Genomic DNA, 27210 nt, shown 5'->3' with positions numbered 1-27210 from the left:
GAGCAGACTTGAGTGACAACATATTGTAGGAATAGTAGGATATTCAGACGACTTGAGCAAAAAAAGCATGCGGGATCAAATGAAGGAGTCGAGAGTGGATTCAAGCAGCAACATCAGGAGGGAATTGCACGACATTTAGATGCTTTGAACCAACGACAACAAGCCTAACAAGCCGAATTGCGATTAGGGGTTGAAGAAGATCTATTCAAAGAATTTTGACCTTAAACATGAAATCATGGTGGGTGTGACCCCGATGAAGGGCTGTACCTAACTTCGCCGTCACCTTTCACTGCAGCAATTTTCCTGGCAGAAAGCGATTCAAGAGTAATGATAGGAACGAGACAAGTGGAGAAGAGCATGAGAGTTTATATGAGATTGATTTTGGCTTTGCAAAGTATTTAGGAGGGAGACAAGATGGTGGTATTTCATGGTGCCTCTAGTTTGTACAAGTTTTTGTGACACGTGCGTATGGACACCTAGATTGAACTGGTCTAAGAGTAATGATAGGAACGAGACAAGTGGAGAAGAGTATGAGAGTTTATATGAGATTGATTTTGGCTTCGCAAAGTGTTTTGGAGTTGACAAGATGGTGGCGTTTGGCGGTGATTCTAATTTGTGCAATACTTTGTGACGCTTGCGTATGGACACCTAGATTGAACTGGTTTAGGACTCGGGAGGCCGACGAGCCCTCTCAAGCGGGAGTGTCGCCTGTTTCAAGAAGGGGGTCCACTCCTAGCTCCTAGGATTATATATGTGTTTTTGACCTTTTAAGGTTTAGTTTTTGGTGTGTTTGTTTCGGGACTGCCATTGACGTCTCTCATTTCCCCTCTAGGGCTATATCTTAGGTGTTCCAAGTGCTGTGTCAGCTGTATCTTGATCTCTAGTGGTGTTTATGCTTCCCATATCTTTTCTTATCCCTTCCCGCATTGACTCCCTCCACCCTCGTTGCTACATCTTTGTTGCCTCTCCCTCTGAAAACAACAAACTATTGTTTTTTCTTTCTCTCCACTTACTTGCTGCAGCCCCCTGAAACAACAATCTGTAGGTTAGTTTGGTGGATCAGCTTTGGTGGGCAGGCTTTTTTGTGTAAGTGGTGGTGTGATGGAGGATGATAGAATGAAAAGGATGGAGAGTGGATGCTGAAGAGTATGGGAAGATATGTGGAAGAATATAAGTAATTATACTTACTAGCTACAATTTTTTGCACACAACATGGAGGATCCTAACACTTTGATAAGATCATATAACATGCGCAAAAAAACATTCTGATGAACCTATCATTTTATGCCAAATTTTATAGAAGGATATTTCACTCAAATGTTTTTTACTATAATAAATTGGCCTTAGCTCCTAAATATTGAAATGATCAAGGGAAATAATAAATAATTCACCGTTACATTATTTAAACATGAAATAAAACCTACAATCATATAAGCATACAAACATACTAAAGGCATAACACAATTATATGAATTATGGCATAATCATAATACATGATAACATTAAAACGTCAATATAATACAACAATTTAAGCTGGAAAATTCGCATTTGCTATATCGTTTGCAATCGACTTGACATAAAAAAATCATAATTAATTATTTGGTATATTTTGTCTTATTTTCTTCATATTTTCTTTTAATTTTCAAACTTATATTGCTATTTATGTATCTAGTTTGTATTAGAGTGATTTTTTTACAACTGATGACCGAAAGATATCACGATCTTCTCAATCATTCTTATTTCATTTGGAATTGCTTCTTTTCATTCTTTTTATATATTGTTTGAACGAGTACATCAAGATTACTAAAAGCATTATCGTTCACATCATCTCATGTTAATATTACCAAAACACATCAACAATTGTTTAAATTCTATTAGCAACTATTTTGTTTATAAGAAACATATTTCAATTTAGTTTAATAGAAAATATTTTGTGAAGAACTATATCAACTTTTAAAAATTTATCAATTTGAATGCTCTTTACATGAAGTATTCCGAAAAGCTTATAGAACAATAGGGGTTGCCACTTGGATAACTCCAAGATTTATGAATTTGTGCAATAAACATAGCTAGCTATGCCGTTAGAAAGGTCAATGTAGGGATTTTATCCCCAATTATCTTTTTCTATGCTCAAATTGGTGATTGAGTCGAGCACTGAAATTAAATCAACGAATTTCTACTTTGTGACAATATGTGCAAGAGCTTAAAGGAGAGCCCTCCACCATCCCATGGAATAATGGAAAAAAACGAAGTTTCTTTATTTATAAGGGATTCAATGAAGAATAGTGTTGTAGTTTAGCTGAGATGAGTGTCAGATAAGGGAGAGGCTTAATCCTTAAGATTTGTTGCAAGCAAAAATGTACATGACATTTTATCTCACAATTGATGAAAATATTTGAGGATTTAACCACCTGATCTCTAAGATTACGGTTAGACTATTATACCCTGGAAATATTGAATAGATGGATAATTCCTTTAGAAGTTGAGATTTATTTTGTTATAGATCCAAATCTATTTCTTAGAATCATGTTGGTGGCACTAAGTTGGTGTTGTGGATGGTCTGGTTTGGGCCAGCATATTCTTGTGGAAGTCAAGAGATTAATGTCGTATTTCTTAGGCTTGATTGAGGGGTTGTCACAAATCTTGAAACAATCTAGTGACGTAGATTTAAAAGTACCATTTCCTTACCTTTCCACCATTACATAGATATCACACTTGAAACTTTTTGCTTCTTAATTGAATGGTTGGGATTAATTTTGAGTGAATAAATTTTTATTAATTCATTAAGTCTTATGAATGGTCAATGAAGTTAATTTTTCCCGAGAAACACTTGTGTTCTCAAGGTTATACTTGTGAGAAATGTGCTCACTAAACAATTCTCAGTGATGGCATTGATGGAGAAACTCATTGGGTCAAGGCGGCAAGTACACACATTGAAGGTTCATCTTGAGAGAAGGGAATGCATAATCCGATTTGGATACTTGATGTGGAGGTAGAAGAGAGTGTTTGATGGAACTCAAAAATAAAAGTGAACAGGACGTCGTAGAATTTTTTTAAGTTGTTTGATCAAGTGATGTATGTACATTGTACAATCCATGGAGAAATTGCTATTAACCATGTGATTGAGTCTAAAAGGAGTGCTCTCTTCCTAACAAGCTTTTGGAGTGAGGTGAAGAGGAATTTCTCTTCTAGTTTGGGTTACAATGCTATTCCCTGCAAGTGGGTAGGAAGAAAAGGCGGAAGAGGCAAAAAGAAGGCTTTTCTATTTGGGTGACAGAGAAGTCAAATGTTCGCAATCCCTTTTTGGCTTGATGTTTTCAATATCATTTAAGTTGTGTCGTGCTCCATTTTGTTGCCTTTCTTGAAGAGAATTCAAATTCCTGTCATTTTCTCTTCAGAAGTATCTGTCTCTTGGCATTGATTTTGAAGTAGGTATTTGGTTGCATGATATTGACTATAGGACGTGGTATAGGTACACTAGACAGGTTGTGAAGGGTATTAGAAATGAGGTCGTGAGATGTAAGGATGTGTATGAGGCACTGATCATGGAGACTGCGACCTAAACATTGTTGAAAAAACGATAATTTGATGATGATATTCTGATATGCTATATCATCCTACTCTGACCTAGATTCACATTGTTTAAGTCTAGTGCACCATGACTTGCTGATTGCTCACTGAATTCCATAGACAATAGGATTAAGTGTTTGATTTTCTCTGTGGTTGGTTTTACTTGATTGCATTCTTAGGTTTTTGGATGGAGCGGTGGAGGATGGAACTGAGGGGATTCTCTAGGATATTTGAGGATGTACGTATTGAAAAACTCTTTTTAGGTTTCCTTGTTAAGAGGATAGCTGATCGCTGCTCTGAGGACCTTCCATAGGAAGATCCTAGAGGGAAGCTGAAGGTTTGTGTTGAATGAATATATCGTGGGAGGCATCCATCACTTGCCACATGTAGGTTTATGATTGAGTTATATGGTGCATAAAACTTTTGAGGTTACTACGGTATTAATAAATGAGTGTATGCTTCGAGTGAAAAATATGTCAAAAAAATTAAAAATTAGCATTAAAAAGCAGTAAAGGATCACAAAACATTTAAACTATTACTGGGAAAAAAATTGGCAAGTTTTGGAGGCTAGCATTTTTTAGCCATGACACTAAATGATTATTGTCACTGTTGTTTTTTTGACATAATCTTTGATAAAAGCCAATCAAAGGAGATCAGTTACTTGAATATCTAATAATGTTTGCACTTGCTCTATAAAATTCAAGTATATTAACAATATGACCTGGAGAATGTGATTTATATAGTAGAATCATTCTTCCTTCCGAGGATCTCATTTCTAATACAAAATTTCAAAAGTGACAAGCTGTCAAAGTGGCGAACATATTTAAATATGAAACTAATGAAAACAGTGGGAATCCATCGAATTACACTGCATGTAATTTTTATTCTTCAAAGATTTTTTGCTTCTTTTTGAAAGCGAGAATATGCTACTTGTGTAATCCGTTATGTATGACTTTTTCTTTTGTTTTTTTCTATTCAATTTAATTTTTAGAATTCTACTACCAACTCACATCTTAGACACCTAGAGTATATTTTTCAAGTTAATTTGACTTTTTCTCTCTCTTTTTAATCTGCTAATAATTTTTGAAATAAGTAAAGACATTAAATTTTAATGGGATGAGGGGGAGAGAGGATGTGTGTTTTTGTATGTTTGTCTGTATTTTAGGTTGGGGCATGTGCATTATTTGAAATTACAGAGCTGTTGCCTCTAATTATTTGGTTAGGCTTATTCTGTTGGCTTGTAACCTGTTTTGCTTTCTGTTTAAAATCCGCAGTCTGCATATAGAGTTAAGAGGGCATAGGTAATTCTTGAAAACATTAGTGTGCGCAATAGTGATGTTGCAAGTGTGTGTGTGTGAAAGGATAATTCTACTCTGCAGGCTGAATTGATCAGCAAAAAAGTTAGCAGGCCTGATGTCATGAAACCCATAATTAAGATTGCTTTTGAAACTTCTTGTGTAGATGCTTTAATCTTGGTTCTTCATGCTCGTAATTTCTTTTTCTATTGTTTTGATGGTATGAAGGAAAGTGTTTTGATGGTTTGATATTTTCTTTGCCACTTTCTTTTTGTATCCTGATCTGCTATTAAGAACTTTTGGCAGTTTTCCCAATCGAACATATAGAAAATGGATTTTGTGTGTTTATTTTAGTCATTGAGCTTTCTTTGATGTGTCTTATGCAGCATAAAGAAATTTTGATTAAGCTTCTTACATGGGCGGCTCCAACTGTTTTATGGTCGAACATTAACAAGAAGTCTGCTGCCAAGGATCTTAATTCAGCTTTATTTAATCTATGCGGTGAAGAGCAGATAGAGGAATCTCTTGCATCAAAACTGTTGAGATGGGTATCAGCTGCAGTTATCCTTGGACCTGTTATAAGCAACCAAAGTGAAATAAGCACGTCTTCAAACATCTCTGGGAAAGAAAATATGCTTGCATATCTTAAAATAATTTCAACGGATGCTACAAAGAACAGTTCTGTAGTTAATGAGTCATTAGCTATTTTGATTCTGCACCTCCAGGATCTTCTTAGCAGGAAGTGTGTTTTTCTATCTGTAGTAGCTGCACTTTGTGCATTACTCCTGAGCGCTGCTTCAAGCAGAGAAGGTACACATGTCTCCTGTTGTATTTAATTCTCTAATCACTGTGCGTCTAGCTGTTTTTTTTGGGGTAATTTTGATATATGCTCATCCATAAATCCATCGAGATGCTAGTAGTCATTTTTTTTATTCTTTTACATGGAAGTATGTTCTTAATTGATGAGCATGAATTGTAAGCTTACATCTAAATAGTTGGTTTCAATTAACTAGAGTTTCACTTTATGCGATAAAGCTACAATACATAATCTATTGACTCTTTTCATTCAGATTAGCTACATTGTGTTTATTATGATGATTTAGAAGTAAGAAAATCAATCATCTTACCATCTTCTATTTCACTATCAAACTAACATTGTGTCATCCAAATCTTTTAAAATCTTTTAGATGGGAAATTCCTCTTGACTCATAATACATAATCTTTTGTGTTCCTATTGACTTTATTCATTTATTTTTTATGCCGAGAGACTCACTTCAAAGCATTAAATTCTATGTTGTAATGAATCCGTTGGCATGGAAAATTTGTGCCCGACTGTTTATTGAGTGTTGAATTTCTGGTCAAAAATTTTTGGTAAGGCAAATTAAACTCTAGATAAGATATTATTTAAAGATTCATCCATCATTTTGTAAGGATTTTATGATCTAGTTTTGGGTTTCCTTTAGGTGAAAACCCTTATGATTAATTCTATTATTATTTAAAGATTCATCCATCATTTTGTAAGAATTTTTTGATCTAGTTTTAGGTTTCCTTTAGGTGAAAGTCTTTATGATTAATTCCCTTTCCTATTGGTGAGAGATAATTTCCAATTAAGACTAGTCAACAGGAGTTAATTGTTAGCTTATAATAATATCATTTTTGTCTTTAACAAAGTTACCGCCTTAGCTTAGAGCAAATGATTGGAGAAAGATGGTGAATTTAATGTCCTTTGGTTTAGTTAATCAACAAAGGTAGTTAACCTAACTCGATTGAAATATGTTTGTTGGCAATCAAGAGTTATGTCATCTAAGAAGATCTTATATTCATGGAGTGGATGTTTGTCTAAAGGGATGATTTTATGTCAACCTTAACTGAATAGAGTTTTATACCACACAAGTGCACTTTATAATTCACCATATAAATAATTTGGTCTAATGAGAACTTATGGGCTTTGGCCATGACTATAATTTAATGGCACCATTTTACAACTAACAAACCATAATTTTTTTTGTGCCATTTGTCGGTAAAATGACTTTGTCAGAGGACACATGCTATGTTCAAACTTGTATTAAGAATTTTGTGAGTGGTCAGAAAAATACACCTTATATGACATTAACTGTATTGTTCTCAATAAATTATTATGAGGGATGGATGTATTTTTTTCTTAGCTTTAAACGATAAATTTCATTTTTTTAATATTTACTTGAACCCAGGCCTAAACGATTTGTCTGGGGGTTTAGGGTTTTTTTGAAGATAGGATCATCTCTAATTGAGATTTGTTTTTAACATGACCATCAGTAGAGAATACATGTTATTTTATTTTGTTGCTCTGGAATTTATTGACTTTGCTTGCTTGTGTATAGATAATATCTTCCATTTTGTGTATGGTTTGAGTTTATTTCGATATTCACTGTATTAAAAATCTTGTTGAATCCACACTCATATGTAGAGGTTTGTGTCTATTTGAAGAACTGAACTTATAACCTATTGCATAGGCTAGATTGACCTTAAAAGTTTGTATTTTGAAATTGAATTTCTTAAGCAAATGTAAAATAAATTATCTTGAAAAAATAAATAATAAATTATGTTGAGCGATGATTGCGATTGTGTACCATATTCTCAATTGTGATTAAGCAAACTTGCTCGAGTAGAATGGGAGTAATCATTTAAAACAATCTTATAATAGTAGTTGCTTTTGAATTTGTTGTACAACTTTTGTCAGCTCCATTACTTATGATGTAGGTGATTAGTCTTAAAAGAGCTGAGAATTTCAAATTTAACTTATAGGTGAGGCAACCCGTTCGTGGACATTTTGCAACATTAAGAATTTAGATTTATACTTGAAAGCGTTTTTGAATTTAAAAAATTATTCACTTTTCAAAAGGTCGTGCTTTATCAACTCTGTAAATTTGTGCCTGACTCTCCTATGAGAGTTTGTTTTGTTATGGGCCAAAATTTTAGTAGACATATTAGATTGCAAATAATACATTATTTAAGAGAATCCACACTTATTTTGCTAGTAATTTAAGATCTGATTTAATATTTTTCATAAGCACAAACTGCTATGATTAATCATCTTTCTAGATGATGGCTGTTAATCTTTGATTAAGGATAATCGGTATATGCCAAATGTTTGGCATATTGTAGCTGTAGTTTGATTGTAGATTGAAAAAAATGTTATAGTTTGCTTAGAGCTGATGGTGGGAGAATGATGATGACCTAATCTAGAGCCATGGCTATATTGTTTCAATTTGTTGTGAGCCCTAGTCTACTTAGTCAAATGAGATAATAGTTTCAATGTAATTGAAGGATTCTTGTTAGTAGTCATGGGTTACATCATCCAATTAGATCTCATATACTTAAAATGAATCTTTCTCGAAGGGGACACTTTTTTATCAAACTTAGCTAACATAGGGTTTTGTATTATATTTGAATTTTTTAATAATTTATCACTTTTTTGAATTTAGACCATTGGAAAACTTGCGAACTGTCACCATGACCATAATTTAATGTTGCTGTTTTGCATTAAATCATCCGATCAGAGGGTTTCAATCTTAATCATATTTTTTTGTGGTGTCATTTGGTGGCAAAGCTACTTGGTGGTAGGACGTGTCATTTCTTTGTTTTCATAAGATTTCTTGAAAGTGATCATAAAGATATAGTGAACATGGCACATGAAGCTTGAATCAGAGAAAGGGGCATGTCTGTGGGAATTAGGCATCAGACGGTTCAGTTCTTTTAAAATTGGTACGCTACAATTATTATCTCCCCAATTATTTGTTGCAAGAAATCATACTAGTAGTCTTTAATGCTATTGAGCTATTTCTATCAGCATCAAAGTTTAGGTGATTGTCAATCCCTTATACACCATCCCTTTTTAACATGAATTCTGATGAAGTCAAGTAGCTCATTGACTTCTCATCATTGAAATTGGATGTATCCATCTTCTAGGCTCATCTTGCTCTTATGAGTGGGGCAAAATGTATTCAATAATCACCTTTGAAATCAAGGATCACAAGTGTTTGTCATCAATATGCTGTAGGAAATTTGGGGAATCACTTGGCCTCTTCAAGCATATCCCGTCATTGACATCACAAATATTATCACAAGGATATGTATAGATATGTATGTATGTATGTATGTATGTGTATTTATGTATGATTTATGTATATATAATGCGTCATATGAATACTTCATCTCAGTTTTGTAGGAAATTTTTTAAAAGGCTAAATGTTCATCATCTCTAGTTTATTTTATAAAATATATATATTTGATGAAAAAAACAATTGATGTAGTCAGACTGGGAAACAAGAGGACTTTATCAAAATTAGCTTGACTGTAAAATTCCAAGCTTGCATTAGCTTTTAGTGGGAAAGATCTAGAAGGTAATCAGGCAGTTAATGCCAAAATATTCTGGGCAGTCTTCCATGATAATATTTTTTCTTGCTTCACGTTTTCTTGCATTTATACGTTACTATATTCTTTCCAGCTTTTAGTTTAGTTTTTTACAGAAATTATATGCAGGAGTGAAGAAATATTTCGATGATAACTATGACATAATTCAATCACTCTGCTCAAAGATCCGTTTCCCGACTGAAACTACTTCTACCTGGAGATGGTAAATCACATCGATCCTGCATTTTTTCTTGTTCCTCATTTCAAATAAGTTCAATATAAATTAAAAACTATTGGGTTTGTTTAAAATATTTCATTCTCTATGCATTCGGTGCCTGAAATCTATGATATCTCATTGTTATCTCCTGACGGTAGAAGTCTTCTGTTAGTCAAAGTTGAAACTGTAGAAGTGGTGTCATGATTTTTTACCTTTTGTTTGAGCTCATTATTTGCTTCATGTAGGTCTTTTGATCAACCATGGAAAGATCTTTCTGTGAATAAGTCAGAAATGGAGCTGATGGAGGAAGAGCACGCTTGTCAAAGCCTTCTCATCATATTTTCTAATGCCGTTGGGGTGGGAAATGCGCAGGGATTTCCAGCTCTCAGCGTTAAAGATGTGGAGAATTGTGGCTTGTATCAGTGGGAAAAAAAGGTCTTTGTAGAGCCTGCTGACAACGAACAGGTATTCCATCTGATGTCCATTAGCATTTGTATTTTATTCTAGGACAATTTACACATATATCACTCAAGTCCTATGCATTTTCGTGTCTAACACCTAAACTTTAATTTTTACATACATGTCACCTTACATGCATGAAAATGTGTGTTTCATTTCTCAAAAGTTAGAATGGTGGTCTTTTTAATGTGATACAAAAGATTTGGATGTTATATATGTAAAAAGTAAAGTTTAGGTGTTAGATATGTGAATGCATAAGAATTGGGTGGTTTTAACTCAATTGTTCAGTGAAATTATATAAAATAGGTCAATTTTGAAGGGTTAAATATGATATGTGCATGCATATGGGAGTCACACTTGTATGGTACTTGCGGCCGAATGCAAGTACACAAAAATGAAAATGAAAATGGACGTCTACCTTTAATGGTGGGCTGAAAAAAGTTAAATATACATATTTTTAAATATACGTTTAGAGAGTGATTCTCAATAGTAAAAAGTGTAATAAAAATAAATAAAAGTAAACAAAATAATTTTCTTTATTGCTTTTTTCTGTTCGCCGTCCTTTTACTTTCTATTATATTTTTATGAAATATTTTAAAATGAGAATTATTGTAATTTAGAAACATTTGTCCATTGGGTAGTTTTAACTCAATCGTTAGCTGCTAACATTTTATAAAAGAAACAGCTTTAGGCTAGATGGGATGAGTACCTGTACAGCTATCGAGGAATGCAGGATGATGATTATTATAGTTCAATTTTGTTTTCCTCCATCTGACTGACAGTTCCCACCTTGATAATTCCAAGGCTCATCCCGGATCATGACATTATTATTTCCTGCTGCACATTTTAGCTTTTGACAAAACTTAAATGAAATAACAGAAGTCAGACACAAATCACAATTTAACCACTGCTCATAGGCCCTTTTCTTGGCCGAAACTATTCCTTGCCTGGAGTTGGTAAATGACATGTGTCTTGCTTTATTTTTTATTCTTCAATTCAACTGCATATAATTGTAATGCCCACTGAAGTGATGGAAAGAAAAATTGGAATTAAATAAAAATTCTTATATATAAACGCATTTTGCTGCTTGAAATAGTTTCATGTTTTTTATATCTTTTGTTTGAGCTCATCTTTTTCCTCTTCCTTATTTATAGGTCTTCCTCTCCGAACAAATCAGAGATTGAACTAATTGAGGAAGATGCATGATTGTCTAATACTTCTCATCAGAACTTCTCTGCATTTGAGATGTGGAGAATTGAGGCTTTTTTTAGTGGGAGTTAGAGTTCTTCGCTGGCTCCAGAAGTCTGTAGAGGTGGCTGGTAAGTATCTGTTGTTCCACCTGATGGCCTTTAGGTTTTGTATATTATTTGTGTAATTGTTGAGTGCATCTGCCTGGGCAAATCTGCTAGAGCTGCTTTGCTCTTGCAATTTTTATTGGTTATGAGCCTCATTGGATTTGTTGATTTGATTTGGTCAGTGATTGTTTTAGCACTTGCGTTGCATTAAATTTGAAATTCTACAACAGAAATTATTGCTAAAAAAAGCCACCATTTCATTGATGATGGGCTTATATATAACCTTATAAGTTACAATATTTACAAATAAATCCCTAAACTTCATTTGTTTACAAATAAGACCTTACATTAGATACCAATGTCAACATTCCCCCTCGAGATGGGCAAAGGGCAAAAGATATTCACTACGCCCTTCTTGTCACATAAACTAGACAAATCTAATGAGCTAAGTCCTTTGGTGATGTAGTCAACCACTTGCTCTCTAGTGGCTACATGAAATAGTTCCAATAGTCCGTTATTCAGCTTTTCCTTGATTAAGAACCTAGCAATCTCCACATGTTTGGTTCTATCATGTTGCACCGAGTTGTTAGCAACGCTGATTGTTGATTTGTTGTCACACCACAACTTCATTCGAGTTGCTTGATCAAATTTGAGTTCAACCAACATGGCTTTCAACCACATCATCTCAGCAACCGCTACTGCTATAACCCTTTATTCTGCCTCTGTTGTTGATCTTGCTAGAACTGGTTGTTTCCTATTCTTCAACGAGACCAAGTTGCCACCTTTAAACATGCAGTATCTTGATGTGGATCGTTTATCATCAACACAACTTTCTAAGTTAGAATCATAAAAGCTATCAATATCTACATATCCATTCTTCCTGAATATCAACCCTTTCCACGGTGCATTCTTCAAATACCTGAGAATCTGATACACTTCATTTATATGACCCTTGGATCATCAATGAAACGGCTTTCCAAACTTACCACAAAAGAAATATCGGGTGAAGTGTGGCACATATCAGACGACCCACCAGCCTCTAGTTCCTTTGACGAACAATCGATTCACCTGCCTCTGTACTGAACTTGACATTTTGATCAGTTGGAGAGACTGTAGGTTTGCACCCTCACATACCTGTCTCCATGAGAAGATTCATTACATACTTTATCTGGGATAGGATCATCTCCTCAGGTTCATGGACCACTTCAATCTCAAGAAAGTATTTGAACTGTCCCAGATCCTTTACCTCAAATTTCTTCTCCAATCATCCCTTCAGTTGAGGAATCCTGCCTCATCATCACGAATGATAATTATATCATCCACATACACAACAAATATGATACTGTGACTTTCATGTTGCCGAAGGAGCACGGTGTGGTCTGCATTGATCTGTTGATATCTCATGCAAACCATCACTATTCTAAACTTGTCAAAGCTGACTCGAGGAGACTGTTTCGAGCCATCTAAGACTTCCTGAGCTTACACACCTTGCATACCTTCTGGGATGTACTAAATCCTGTTGGTATCTCTATATATACCTCATCCAGTAGCTCCCCATAAAGAAAAACATTCTTCACATCCAGTTGGTGGAGTCTCCATCCACCATTCACTGTTAGAGAAGCTAGTGTCCTTACCGTGCTCATCTTTGCGACTGGTGCAAAAGTTTCATCTTAGTCAATGTCATATGCTTGATTGTATTCTTTTGCCACTAGTTGTGTTTTGTACCTCTCCACCACCTCTTTTGGAGTTTGTTTTACCTTGAAAATCTCCTTGCATCCAACTGTCTTCTTCAATGCTGGTAGTGTTACAATTTCTCATGTTCAGTTTTTATCAAGAGCTTCAAGTTCTTCTTGCATCACCGCTTTCTACTTGTGATCATTTTTAACAACCTGCAAACACATGGGTGTAGAGAGTCCAATCATGTAATAAATGCTCCATGCAAAGGTGAGTTGTTAGAATATAAAATAAAGTTCGCAATGTCAAGTTTACATTCAATACAGTCAGGAGAATGTCCCGGATGCGGGAGGTCTTCCTTAACGTTGGGGGGTAGGAGTGGACGAAAGAGGAATAATATCACCTGGGAGTTTTGAATCAAAGGTGGATGGTGTAGCTGTCTCAAGAGTTGGGGAAGACCGGGACGAGACTTGTTGGCATTACAAACTCCATTATCTTAGTTTGTTTTTTCCTCAGTGTATACACCCTCAACTCTCCTTCGGCTTGAATCCCACCACCTATGAGGTCAATATTCTCGATTTCCGTCTCCTCAGTTGATTCATCCCACATCACATGACATGACATTGTTCTCACTTGCACCACTTCATCACCACTACTCCTCACTTTCTCTTGCCTCAAATCTCTTGTGTCTGTTGAGTCATCAAAGAGTGAATTCACTTCTAGAGAGTAGTATGGTTCAAACTCTATGTATGACACATCCATACTTACAAAGTGTCTCTTTTCATTTTGGCTCCAACAAACATAACTCTTATGAGTAGCAGAATAACCCACGAACACACATTCACAACTCTTGGATTCAACTTACCTACAGATGGTCTGTTGTCTTTCACTAAGCATACATATTCAAATACCTTCAATGGAAGGATCTCACTATTGTCTCCTTTCAACATCTGACATTGAGACTTCCATTCAAGCACTCTTAAGGGCATTTTATTAATCAATTGAGCGGCTGTCAACGTTGTTTGCCCCTAAATGTTGTGGGACATTCATTGTCATTATCATGCTTCAGGTTATGTCTAGAAGATGTCGATTCTTCTTCTCTGCTATATTTTGTGCTTGTGTGTATGAACATGTGGTTTGGTGTTGTATCTATTGAGCTGACAGGTAGTCTCCAAATGCTTTGTTGATACATTCTGTCCCATTATCAGATCTTAGTGCCTTTACAACTGCATCATATTGGGTTTGTATTGCATTGTGGAAATCTTTAAAGCCAACCACCACTTCGCTCTTCTGTTTCATCAAATATATTCATGTAACACAAGAAAAACAATTAATAAACGTAACAAAATATTGATAACCATTCATAGAACTAGTAGGACAAGATCCACATATATCAAAATGTATCAAATCAAACACACCGGAGCTCCTATTCCCAGAACTGACATAAGCGCTCCTAGTGAGTTTGCTAATCTCACAAGCGTCACGCTCAAGTTTCTTCTTATTTGTCTTTTCATACATAAATAGATACAACTGACTCAGTAAAAGAAGACTAGAATGTCTCATATGTCCGTGATTTAGCAGTAACACATCCTCGACGTTCCTCTCAAATTCTCCTACTGTAGCACTTTCCACCATGGATGCCAGAGCTGAGTCAATCCCCTCTCGGTCCACTTAGCAGAGTCCGCTATGCCGTGTTTCAATCCCAACTATTCGACCCATCCCTTTTTCTTGGAAGATAATCTGAGGAATATAAAAAAAAAAGAACGTATTTTAACTGGAGAATAATAACACTAATGGATAAGTGGTTTATTGGGATATAAAGAACATGCAAAACATTAGACAAAGTCATATGATTGATACATCTCACTATACCCTTACCAACAATATATCGCGCTGTATCATTACCGGTCTGTGTATTCTCTGGTACTGCTTGATGAGTATATGAAGAGAACTCTCCAACGATATCTGTCACGTGATGAGAAGCAGCAGAATTTATGATCCATTTTGATGATTCTGTGGTGGAAATATATGAAAGAGCAAGTGTCACCAGTACTTTTGTTGAAGCGAGTATAAGTGGCAATGTCACCCCTTAATGTCGAGGATTTGAAACATCCTCAACTGCATCTCCTACTGCTTTCTGCTTCCTCTTCAACAGCTCTAGACATTCATGATCCTCATTAGTAAAGATCACACGTCTCTTCCTCGTCCTCTACTACCATTAGATTTGTCAGGTAACACCCTCTTCCACCTTTCCAACCTCCACGACCACGACCTCCACCTTTTCCACGCCCATCTGTTTCTCTCTCCATAGGTGGCTTAAGACAGGCTTTGCTTAGATGAACAACTTCACAATAGTTGTAGCGCTTGCAAGTCTCTACCTGAACACCAGTGTACATGGGCTTGCAACAACCAATGCTGATTGTGCACCTAAAAAACCACTCGGCTCAGAGTGTAGCTTCATGCGACTCTCCTTTTGTTTCATCACAACAATGACCTCATATAGTGTAGGAATTATCGCCTGAGCTAGGAGAACCGATCTTCTTGTTGTGAGTGCACCTAAAAAATTCCTTATTTTATTTCTTTTTATTTATTATTATTGTTATTATTATTATTATTATTATTATTATTATTGAACTTGGTTGTGGGTAGGCAAGGTTGTGTTTATAAAATATAATACTCTTTTCTTGGACCTAAAAAGTTAATGTTCCGTATAATTGTATTTTCTAATACACAGAGCTTTTGCAGGGGATGGCTAGCCTATTTATTTGTGGCACTGTTGCTTTTTATGTCAGTTTTCATGCTGCTTACAATATTTTACAATAGAAGAAGACATATTGAGGAGGTCAGGGTGCAGGTTCCCCCACCAATGACAGCCATGGAACTACGCTTGGCCATTCATAATGCTTATTTCTTAGGCCAAGGAGCTCGTGCAAGCTGGAAACATAGGTATGTTGACGTTGCGAGCTCTACTGCTTGCTATCCCATCTCAGTTTTTTATTTTTATTTTGGAAGATTTGCATCCATTGCAATTAATTCTTATGTATTTACATATCTACGACCAAAAATTCAATTTTTACTTGTGTGCCACCATACCTATGCATGAAAATATGTATTTCCCCTTTTTTTTGTGTGGTATGAAAGATTTGGGTGTTGTAAATGTAAAAAATCATTGGTACAATAACAATATATCTGGTTATTAATGTCATTTGTACAGCAATGATTCTTATTCTTAAACCTTATCCGGTATGCCTCAACTATGGAAGTTGTCAATGCTTAGTGCTATGAAATCATGTTGTTTATAATTTATGAATTTTCATCATGCCGTCAATGGTTTCAGTATAGTGACCTCTCATCGATTCCTTGGAGAGTCTTATGCGCTGTGAATTCATCACCCTTCAGTTTCTAGAACTTATTCTTCCTTTCGAAGCATCAAAACAGATATTTGTTGTTTCTTTACAGTTTTTGTTTTCTTGTAGTGATGTAAATACAAAGTTATGCCATTGTTTCCTCATGTAATGTGTTCTGGATTGTATTTGTACATCGAAAATGTGCTGGTGCTGATCCCTAAGAGATTCAACAATCCAAAAGAGAGAGGAAGTATGATAAATGAGGGCTCACCGACAGAAGATTTGGAGATTCACTTATCTAATAGAACGTAGTCGTTTGAGTCAAAGTTGTGGGCCGACCGAGCTAGAAGGAACAAAAAATAAGAAAAAAAAAAAAAAACGACCGAACGATCTGAATACTTACTAATTGGGCTAAAGTAAGATAAGCATATGAGCTTACCTCTATATGAAAGTTGACCGAATGCATCGACCAACCTTTCGGTAGATCTGATCCAAAGAAAGAATCCAGTTCATTACAATCACCAACTGTCTCACGGATGCCCCCGAGGCTTTTCATCAGTGACCAAGAATTGTCAATACAATAGAGCCTTATGGTCATTCTATAGGATCTCGTCGAGGAACAAGCTACCTATCGGGTTACGGTGATTCAAACTTTGGTCGATAGCCTAGTCTCATCCCTCCAATGAGTGCTATGGATTGAGGGACGACAACCCGAGTAGATCTAACCTAGCCGACCAAATCAGTCTTACCGAGTCGAAGTCATACTAGCCTAGTCAATCGTGCAAGAGAACAGCCGAGCGATAAACTCATGTAAAACATCTAGAATATCATATACACCCACCCATTAAAGCAGAGGCATAAATATAATATCACTGTTCATTCATCTCTCTCTCCCTCATTTTGTTACGCTCTATTCGAACAACATTGCTGTCTGCTTCAATCTGAATTTTGGCTGTCAAGCATTTCTCAGGAAGTCATCAAGACAATCTCTAGAATGGGTGACCCTACCAAAGTCTTCTATTCTGACGCTTCAGATGGGAAAATCATTATAGAAGAGCATCATATGTTATATTGACCAAAAAAAGGAGTAAGCTTAGTGTTATTACAGCTAGCAATGAAAAATATAACTCAATAATTTGTGCCTCACAGCAGTTAAACACCTTGCTTTTAGCCTGTGAAAGTAATGAAGTAATCTGTTGAATGGTCTTCTTAAGTTATTATTGAAAAACATTTAACAGAGTTAAGCCATATTTTAAAGTTTTTAGCTTTCAAGTTATTTATTTTATCTTCTGTGCCTGCCAAAAATGAGTTAAAATAGATTAAAAAGTTCATGATTGGGATATTTGTGTTTATGTTTATACATATTTAGGTGTCACTTATTTGCTTTTTTTTGAGAGGTCACTATGGTGTGGGATCACATGTTTATGTTTACTATTTGCACTTATTTTTTATTAAGTATATTTTGTCATGTATATTTTTAATTTATTTTGTAAAAAAATATTATATAAATAAAAATGATTATATTAATTTATGTAAAGTTTATGGGGACATAGATTTATATTTTGTGTGTATTTGTGTCAATGTATATGTTATCTTTAATGGCTTCCTTGTGTTTAGACTTTTCATTGACATTGTAACTAGAGATCAATTGAATTTGTAGAGCTGAAATGGAAACAATAAGCGACTCTTTTGTGGTTTACTAGCAAGGCTGTGAGAAAAGAGAAACTCATTATTTGTGAGCAACGAGTGTTCGACTCACCAAGTAGCTTATATTTGCCATGTTCGTTAAATAAGTTAGCCGAACACGAATAGATTTTTTAAACTTATATTATAAATGAGCTGAATTTGAACAACGTTTTGTTCGATCGTGTTCGACTTTTTTTAGCTCGTAATTAGGAAAAGATATATATTTTTTATATAGTAATATATTATTTATATTTATATAAAATTTTAAATCACCATAGTTTATGTGGTCATGTAGATTTGTGTCTTTTATTGTATATGAATAGAGAATGTTCGAATCCAACACCAACCAATTTGAGCCGAACACGAGCTAAAAAGGAACATGAAAATTTTTTCGAGCTGAATACGAATTAGAATGTTCCTGAGCCATTCTGAACACATGTCAATTTTGAACAAAAAATTATACAATTAAGTCCAACACGAACATATGTTCATCTCACTTAGGGTTCGTTTGGGGCAACTTATTTAGTGCAATGGTGTTTTGAAAATACACCTGAACTGTTTGGGTAAACTGCATTTTAACAGCTTATGCGTTTTGAAAGAAAACGCTGAAAGCAGCGAAAACGGTGTTTTCACACCACACCTATTTAGGTGCGGTGACAGCTTTCTAGCAGCGGTCTGACTTTTCTAGAAAAATAAAAATTTCTAATAACCACCTCACCTAGCTTATCAATAGATTATGCTTATCAATAGATTATTTTTAAAATCAGCTTATCAATAGATTATTCAATAAGCTGCAGCTACCCCAAACGGACCCTTAAAACTCGTCTTATTTATACCCTATTTATTGTTCTATTGGGATGAAAGGTAGAACAATGTTGTTTCTATATATTAACAAATGTTATATGATCACAAATCTTTCGACTCATAATTATTAATGATTTTTTTTCATAACATAAGCTCAACTAAAATTTTGAATGAAAATATAAATATGCTCAAATTAACTTATTTTAATAAATATTCAAAAAAGTTATCCAAAAAGAATTTATTCATAAATATAAGATATATAGAAATATATTTTTAACTCTATATACATACTTACCGCTCTATTTTTTTTATTTATATATCTAACACCTAAACTTAGAATTTTTACATACACGTATTTATGAAAAAATGTATTTCCCTTTTGAAAAAAAGAAAAAAATATTTATATATTTGATTTGATAGGAAAGATTTATGGTGCGTTTGGGGCAGCTTATTTGATGAGGTAGTGTTTTGAAAGCACACCTGACCTGTTTGAGTAAACTGCATTTTGGCTGCTTATACATTTTGAGAACGCTGAAAACAACGTTTTCAAACCGCACATACCTAGGTGTGGTAGCAGTTTTCTGACAGTAGTTTGACTTTTCTAAAAAAATAAAAAATTTGCAATAACCACCACATCTAGTTTATTAACAGATTATTCAATAAGTTGCAGCTGTCCCAAACAGACCCTTAATTAGGTGGCATAAATGCAATAATTAAATTTTAGGTATTACATTCGAAAGTACATAAAAAATTGTGTATTATTTATATAAATGCCCCAAAATATTATAATCAAATTAATAAATATATAAGTTATTCTAATAACTAATATTAAAAAAAAATAACAATTCATATACAGATGAAATCATATTCCTATTAAATTAATTATATGAAAATCAATTTATCATTAAAATACAAAATATTTATAAAAAAAACATTGCAAAATCACATAATATTCAGCAGTCAGCAAACAAAATCTCCATGCGATTATGTCTGTTTTAATTTTTTTTTATTTTTAAATATGCAAATTTTCGTAAGGCCGACTTTAAAAATTTCATCGAATTTTATGCTGCAATTAAATATAAGGATAATTACATAAAGATCACAATAAATATTACTATTTATAAATAAAAAATTTAGATAAATTTTTGAACTAAAAAATATTACATTTTTGTTATTATAAATTTGATAAAAATTTAAAAAAATATATGAGTAAGATTTTATCATAATTTTTTATATTGGAATTTGAAAAATGAATGAAAGAGAGTGCTTGATTTGTAAGTAGTAATGTTTTGGGTACCTGTACATAATTGCGATCGGGCGAAATTATTATATGAACATTGCGTGTAGAGCTGCTTGCGGAGTCTAATCTAAAGCTGACACGTGTAAAGCTGTGACCTACTTTCATAAAAAAAATGAAAAACATGCGATCCGGCCCGACCATGTTATAAGAATATTTTCTTGGAGTTATTTTGAATATTTTTTGTGTTATTCGTGTGTTATTAATGTGTTATTGAGTTGATTTGAGATATTATTGTTCTTTAAACAATAATACCAATACACATGAATAATGCAGAAAATATTATTTCAATAACACAACAATAACACGAGAATAATACACCAATAACACATTAAAAACACGCGACCCAGCTCGAGCGTATTATAGTAATATTGCCTTCACGTTATTCTGAATAATTTTCACATTATTCATGTGTTATTGGTGTGTTATTGATGTGTTATTCATGAATAACACACCAATAAATCATTAAAACGCGAAAATATTCCCTGACATGAATAACACCTCAATAACACATGAATAATACACCAATAACATATTAAAAATGCACGATCTAACTCGACGTATTATATGAATATTCGATTCACATTATTCTGAATAATTTTAGTATTATTTATGTGTTATTGATATGTTATTTAAGTGTTATTCATGAATAACAGATTAACAACATATTAAAAATGTGAAAAAGATTTATACAGTAACAAGATAATGCGAAAAATATTCGTAGGAGTTTAACACTTTATTCGTAGGAGAAAAATACTCTGGGGGATTATTGCGTGCGGACACCGCATGCATCTCTGCATGCGGTGTTCGATCCTGGCCGTAGATCACGGTGATCTACGGTCAGGATTATTTCCGTTTTTTAAAAAAAAAAATAAAAAATTTTAAGTGGGGCCCACTGAAATACATCAGGACCGTAACCCATGTGATTTACGGTCCGGATCCTGCGTCCGGATGGAATAATTTTTCGCTCTACATGCGCGGAGTGCTGGTGATCTAATAATTTTTTTCCGGTCGGAGGGAGACGTGCTGGGCAATTGCAGTGAGCACCGGCCTTCGCCTTTGAGTTCAAAGTAGACTTCACTTGCGATGTGATTTCAGTCTCTTAACTTTCTAGGTCTTGGGCCTCCGATGATCGGCTTGCTTTACCAATAGGGTTTTCTTTGCGTTCCAACATTGGATATGGATCATTCTCCGCGCGGCACCGACTTGCTATTGGAGGATTTCGGGCAGAAGGTCGACCTAACGAGGAGGATTCGTGAGGTTTTGGTGAATTATCCGGAGGGCACGACGGTGCTTAAGGAGCTGATCCAGAATGCGGACGATGCCGGTGCCACTAAGGTCTTCCTTTGCCTCGATCGCCGCTTTCATGGCGTGAATTCGCTGCTGTCCAGCGAGCTCTCGCAGTTCCAGGGCCCTGCGCTTCTCGCTTTCAATGACGCGGAATTCACGGAGGACGACTTTGTAAGCATCTCACGGATTGGCGACAGCAAGAAGCAGAGTCAGGCTTCGAAGACCGGCCGGTTTGGGTAAGTTCTGTTCTCGATGCATTGTGTTTGTGACAATACGCTGTTGAGAGATTGCAGCGTAGGAATTTTTTTTTTATTTTTTTTGGAGTTGATGAATATGCTTAAGGAATGTTGGGTGCATTCATACTTTCTTGGAGCTTTAATGAGCATAAATTTTAAGCTTTTTGATTTGTCAAACAAGAACTCTGACATAAAATTCTTCCGATGTGAGGTTTAGGAGCTTTAGTTTTTTTGGAATTTTAAACTTTTTGAGGAAGATGCATGCACAATTGTGAGGTATATTGTTTGATTAAGGCAATTCACATTCATGACCTTATTGTGCTAGTAAGTTATGCAGTTTGTATGTAGTATTGATTATATAGTAATTAACTATTGATTATTAGGCAATTTATTAATGCAAGTAACTGTCTCTGTCAATTAATAAACTTGCTATTCGTTTTAATTAGCTCTAGTTATCGGTTTATAATTAGCATGGTAATTATGAGAAGGTTCTCAAACATTGTGTTAGGAAGATAAACATTAGTTAGATATTTCTGTTCTGGATTATACATAATTATGTTCACATAAATCATAGTATTGTTTCTAGTTAATGGCATTTTTGTTGATGTACAAAATTTGGACTAGAAGATTAGAACTGTGAGATGGGGGCCATGCAATGAATTTCTCTTTTTACTGAATGTTTGAATAGAATTTAGGACGAGTTTCTATTTTGTTGAATGTATGAATAGAATCTAGGTGAGAAGGAGCTTGGAAAAGGAACATTTTGTATTGGATTGTATAAGATTTATAGATATTTTTTAGAACACTCCTTTTCGGTGGATTCTCTTTCAGGGCCTGGTTTCCCTAGTGTTGAGAATGTAGCGGTCAATCCTTCTTTTTTGTAGAGATTCAGATTTTGTCACAGTCATGGCTCATTCTGGCCACATGACATTTTCTAACTTTTGTCTTCTTAGCTTTTGGCCTTCTAGTTTCTTATCTTCATCTTGATAAGGCCAAGATTTTGCCTAGTTTAGCAATGAGATTATTCGTGTTGTGGTGTGGGGCTTAAACGATTGTTATTATGAGGCGTTTATCATATTTTAAGTCAGCTGTGTTATGCTGTGCTAATAGAGTTGCTTATGCAAAGCCAGGCTAGTTCCTTTAACCTGTCTTTCCTTGCTAGATTCCATATCACTCTATTGATTTTTACAATAGTGAAGTACTTCTGCATAATTTCAATAAACCATCATTGCAATTCACAGGCATGAAGTTGTTCCCGCTTTAAAAGAAAAAAAGAAAATGGTTGTAGAGGAAATCATCTTAAATTTAGCTATCCTAAAATAAAGAAAATAAATGTTAAAGAAAATTATATGTCTTGCTTAAAGACACAAATTAATTCCAGTAAACTTGCGGTAATGTTCTGAGCTTCTAAACCTATGATCTTGTTACATATGAACTGTAGATGCCTAGCAAGTTTGTTTGAAAATTTTTGTTTTCTTTCTTTGGAAGATCCTTAGCTTGGTATGGTAATTATGCTAATGTTCAAACTTACAATGGACCATGAAGATATATTTGATTTTTTTTTTAGCTTTAATATCTTCTTCTTATACTGTCCAAATAGTTTCACTGATGTTAATCTCATGCTGTGAACACCAAGTCAACCTCTATTATTTTAAGTTCTATCAATAGGAAATATTATCTTTTTATCATATATATGATAACTGGGTTGTTTATAATGGACAAATTTTAAAAATAGAAAATTCTAAGGTTTTAATTAAAAAAAAAAGGACGACAAAATTGCCTTGTCACGTAGCATACAATAGCAAAGTCGCCCTGCCATGTGGCAACTTTGCCACATGATATTTTTTAATATTAAATTAAAATAATTTTATACCAAAATCATCAGACTTTAACAAGAAAGTTATCGGTCTGCTGTAGCGAGAAATAAGATAATGTGAAGGCAACACTTGGTTTAATTCTTCAAAAAGATGCTATTAGTTTCTTTTGTTTACTTAATTTTACTAATTTATTATTTTTTATATTTATTTATTTATTATTATTTTAAGACTACCAATTCATAAGCTTATTCACGCTCTTCAAAACGCCGGAATCTATTCTTTTTTAATTTTAAATTTTTTATAGTAATAAAATAGAGAGCATTTACATATATATCACCCATTTTTTATGTATTCATATATCTAATATTTTTTAAAATATTTTTATCACTTTAAATCTTCAATATTATGTAAAAAATATCACTATTATATATCTAAATACATAATAATTACGTGGTATGCTTGTAAATCTTTCAAAACTTCAATTTTAAAAAAATGTCTTTTTTCTTACTTCATTTATTACTATTAAAAAGAGGTATTTACAAACATACCCCAAAATTTCTATGTATTTACATATCTAGCACCTATAATTTATTTTTTACCAAATCTCTTATATCACCTTAGAAGTACAACTATTTTTACTTTTAAAAAGTAAAATGCATATTTTCATGCATGGCTAAGGTGGCACATTTGTAAAAATTGAAGTTTAGGTATTAGATATGTAAATACATAGGAACTGAGTGATATGTAGGTAAATCTTCCTTAAAAAACAGACTGACATCATTATGTTATAAAACAGGATTAAAAAACACGGATAAGATGCCGCCGAAAGTATGTAATAAATAATAAATAAGTAAATATAATAAAAATAATTTATTAAAATTAAATAAACAAAAGAATCATGCATATAAAATTTTGATAAAACTTGAAGAATAAAAAAATATTGGAGCCAAAACAGAATTAATTATGATATTTAATATTAATTAAAATAGAATTAAAAAAAATGTCACGTGGTGTGTACCACATGCGGCACATGCTGCCACACGATAGGGCCCCGGTTTTACAAATTTTCATTTTAGTTTTAATTTGTCATTTTTTACTAGTAAGTAAAAAAAATTCTATTTTTAAAATTTAACCCTTTTTATTTTCATATTGGTTTTCTAGTTTTCAAGCTACATCATTGTAAATGTTTTCTTCAGTAAGCTTTTTTTTTGAGCATGTTTTATTTCTTGATTAGCGTGGGCTTCAATTCTGTGTATCATCTGACCGACTTGCCATCCTTTGTAAGCAACAAATATGTTGTCTTGTTTGATCCCCATGGTTCATACCTTCCCAATGTTTCAGCTGCAAATCCTGGAAAGCGTCTTGATTTTGTTATCTCATCAGCAATTTCCTTGTATGAAGATCAGTTTAAACCATATTGTGCTTTTGGATGTGACATGAAGAACCCTTTCCCTGGAACTTTATTTCGTTTTCCTCTAAGGAATGCTGATCAGGCCGCTGTCAGTAAACTTTCTAAGCAAGTGTACACTGCAGATGATATTTCCTGTATGTTTGCCAAACTTTATGAAGAAGCAATTTTTAGTTTGCTTTTTCTCAAAAGCATTATTTCAATTGAATTCTATGTGTGGGAAGCTGGTGTAAATAGCCCACATAAAGTTTACTCTTGTGCTGTAAAGGAATCAAAAGAAAAAGTTGCACGTAATTGTAGATATCCTCAGAGATCATATAGATCAGTAGAATCAGATTGGCAATTAGAATCTTTTTTGGTGAATTTTCTTTGCGAGGCCACCACTGGATGTAATTCAGAAAGAAGAGTGGAAACCTTTTTCATAGTGCAGGGCATGGCATCGGCATCAAGCAGACTTGGAGCTCTTGCAGCGATGGCTTCCAAAGAATATAATCTTCATCTTTTTCCTTGGGCATCTGTTGCCCTATGTTTGTCTGATGACTTACCTGAGGTATTATTTACTATAAATTACAACTCTTTGTATATATGATCTACACTTACTGTTTTGGAAAGGGATATTTTGGTTGCCAGTAAATTTTTTATGAAGTATTTCGTTTTGGGTATGTATTTAGTCTTTTTATTGTTTGATTGGAAGTAAAATAAAAGCAAAATAAAATTTTGAAGTATTTGAAATACTTCAAAACCTTCATTTTCCTTCTAAAGTAAGTTCAATAAATTTGATGCATTTCATTTCCCTTATTGTGTGTGGGGGTGTCTTTGGCTTGGTTTGGAAAAAAATTTGCAATGCTCATAGAGGTGTAAGTAGCTGCAAAGACCGAAGATGTTTTGGGGGCTAAAATGGTGGCTACTTCTGTGATAGGGAAGGTGCTTAGCAAGGATTGAAAGGGTGTAGCTGCGGTCGTGAAGGAGGTGTCTATAATAGTTGAGTGCCCAGAATACTTGAGGAGAATCTGACAGTGGCAGTCAAGGAGGGAAGATGGTGGAATGGTGCTTGTAGAGGGCGATTCTTGGAGAGGGGGGAGTGGGATGTTGGTGCTTAGAGAGGAGGTATAGGAAGAGGTTGAGGAGGGGGTTGTTTGGGCAAAAAGTGAGGAGAGACAAGAGGTCACTTTGGGGGTGGGTCGGGGGTTTTGAGAATAGTTGGAGTCAAGGGAGTTTTATTTTACATTCTATCCAACGGAAAAAATTTCATTGAATTTACTATCGGTTGGCAATGTCTCGATTGAGGAAAGGATTGTTTCAGCAACAAGTGAGGAGGGACCAGAGGTCTTTGAGCGGGGCGTGTTGAGAATAGCTCGACTCAAGTTAGTTTTATTTTACATTATTTCCAACTGAAAATTTTCATTGAATTTGCTTTGCATCCTTTGCATCCAACAGAAAAACTACTTGAAAACAAAACATTTCGTCGTTACATTTTAAAATACTTGTATATGTGCAAGGGCACTCTTATGGATTGGATCGAGTTCTTGACACCTCCCTTATCTTTATTTCAAATATGTATAAATTAACATAAAAAATTTTCTATATTATTATCTAATTTCATAAACTATAGTTAATAATCACTAATCATTAATTCAATGCACGTTATTTCTTCACACTTATATTGTTGATAAGTTAAATCTTTATCAGTTACGATCATACTTTTATTTTGATTATGCATTTTACACATTGCTACACATATACAGACAATACATATAGATGCATACACACACACACGCGCGCGCGTGTGTATCTATATATTATATATATCTGTGTGTGTGTGTGTGTGTGTACATTTCATATTTCACCTACCCTAGAACCTATCATTAATGCAACAGTTGACCATCTTTCTGTTGCGATTCTACCACCTCATCAGACTGAGCAGATTGTTATTGTTAGTCAGGCGCAAGGGGTTCAAGATGTGCAACAAGCATATACATGCCCAACAATCTTTGGGTCAATCCACTGATTAAATGTGCCAATCTTCAGATGAAGAATGACAAGTTTACACATCCTAGAAGAAGAAGAAGAATGGAGGTCTGCTTGAACTCAGGAACTTAATGGATGATACTTTGGTTACTTCGGGTAATGAAAGTAAACTTAACCATTTGTTAGCTGACTTCCTACGTAGAACCAGAGGCAGAGGTAAAGCCAAATTGGTTTGTTCTCAAGTTACCTGATTCTGTGTGTGTTTGACAGACTTTTGGCGTAGAGGTTACACTTATATGTTTTAATCTTGACTTTGGGTATACATGTATTTTTCTTTTTTAGGACCTTAGTGTGTTTTGTATACCGAGTGGTTGGGGTGCCATTAATTGGGCTCTCTCATCCAACCTATATGTAACTTTCCTTTTTAATATATTAGCCCTTTGGTTTATATATAT

The 27210-nt window shown here is 34.3% G+C and overlaps 2 protein-coding genes across 3 annotated transcripts in view; both read left to right on the top strand.

The window, feature by feature from the left end:
* The window catches only part of LOC110025255, a 54154-nt gene extending 38199 nt beyond the window's left edge, over positions 1 to 15955 (top strand). The window contains exons 11-15 of the mRNA XM_020725626.1: positions 5252 to 5675; positions 9387 to 9480; positions 9720 to 9939; positions 11088 to 11252; positions 15648 to 15955. Of these exons, the coding sequence (XP_020581285.1) occupies positions 5252 to 5675; positions 9387 to 9480; positions 9720 to 9939; positions 11088 to 11117 (768 nt within the window). The 3' untranslated portion in view covers positions 11118 to 11252; positions 15648 to 15955. The remainder of the gene's footprint in view (positions 1 to 5251; positions 5676 to 9386; positions 9481 to 9719; positions 9940 to 11087; positions 11253 to 15647) is intronic.
* A 5075-nt stretch (positions 15956 to 21030) lies between these two features.
* LOC110025404 (sacsin) overlaps positions 21031 to 27210 on the top strand; it is a 153968-nt gene continuing 147788 nt past the window's right edge. For both annotated transcript variants that reach the window (XM_020725860.1, XM_020725861.1), the window contains exons 1-2: positions 21031 to 21562; positions 24614 to 25337. In XM_020725860.1, the coding sequence (XP_020581519.1) occupies positions 21216 to 21562; positions 24614 to 25337 (1071 nt within the window). In that variant the 5' untranslated portion in view covers positions 21031 to 21215. The remainder of the gene's footprint in view (positions 21563 to 24613; positions 25338 to 27210) is intronic.

This window comes from Phalaenopsis equestris, unplaced genomic scaffold (genome assembly GCF_001263595.1).
Source record: "Phalaenopsis equestris unplaced genomic scaffold, ASM126359v1 Scaffold000297, whole genome shotgun sequence".
Classification (NCBI taxonomy): Eukaryota; Viridiplantae; Streptophyta; class Magnoliopsida; order Asparagales; family Orchidaceae; genus Phalaenopsis; species Phalaenopsis equestris.
The sequence above is the reverse complement of the archived record's forward strand: the minus strand, read 5'-3'. Positions and strand labels throughout refer to the sequence as shown.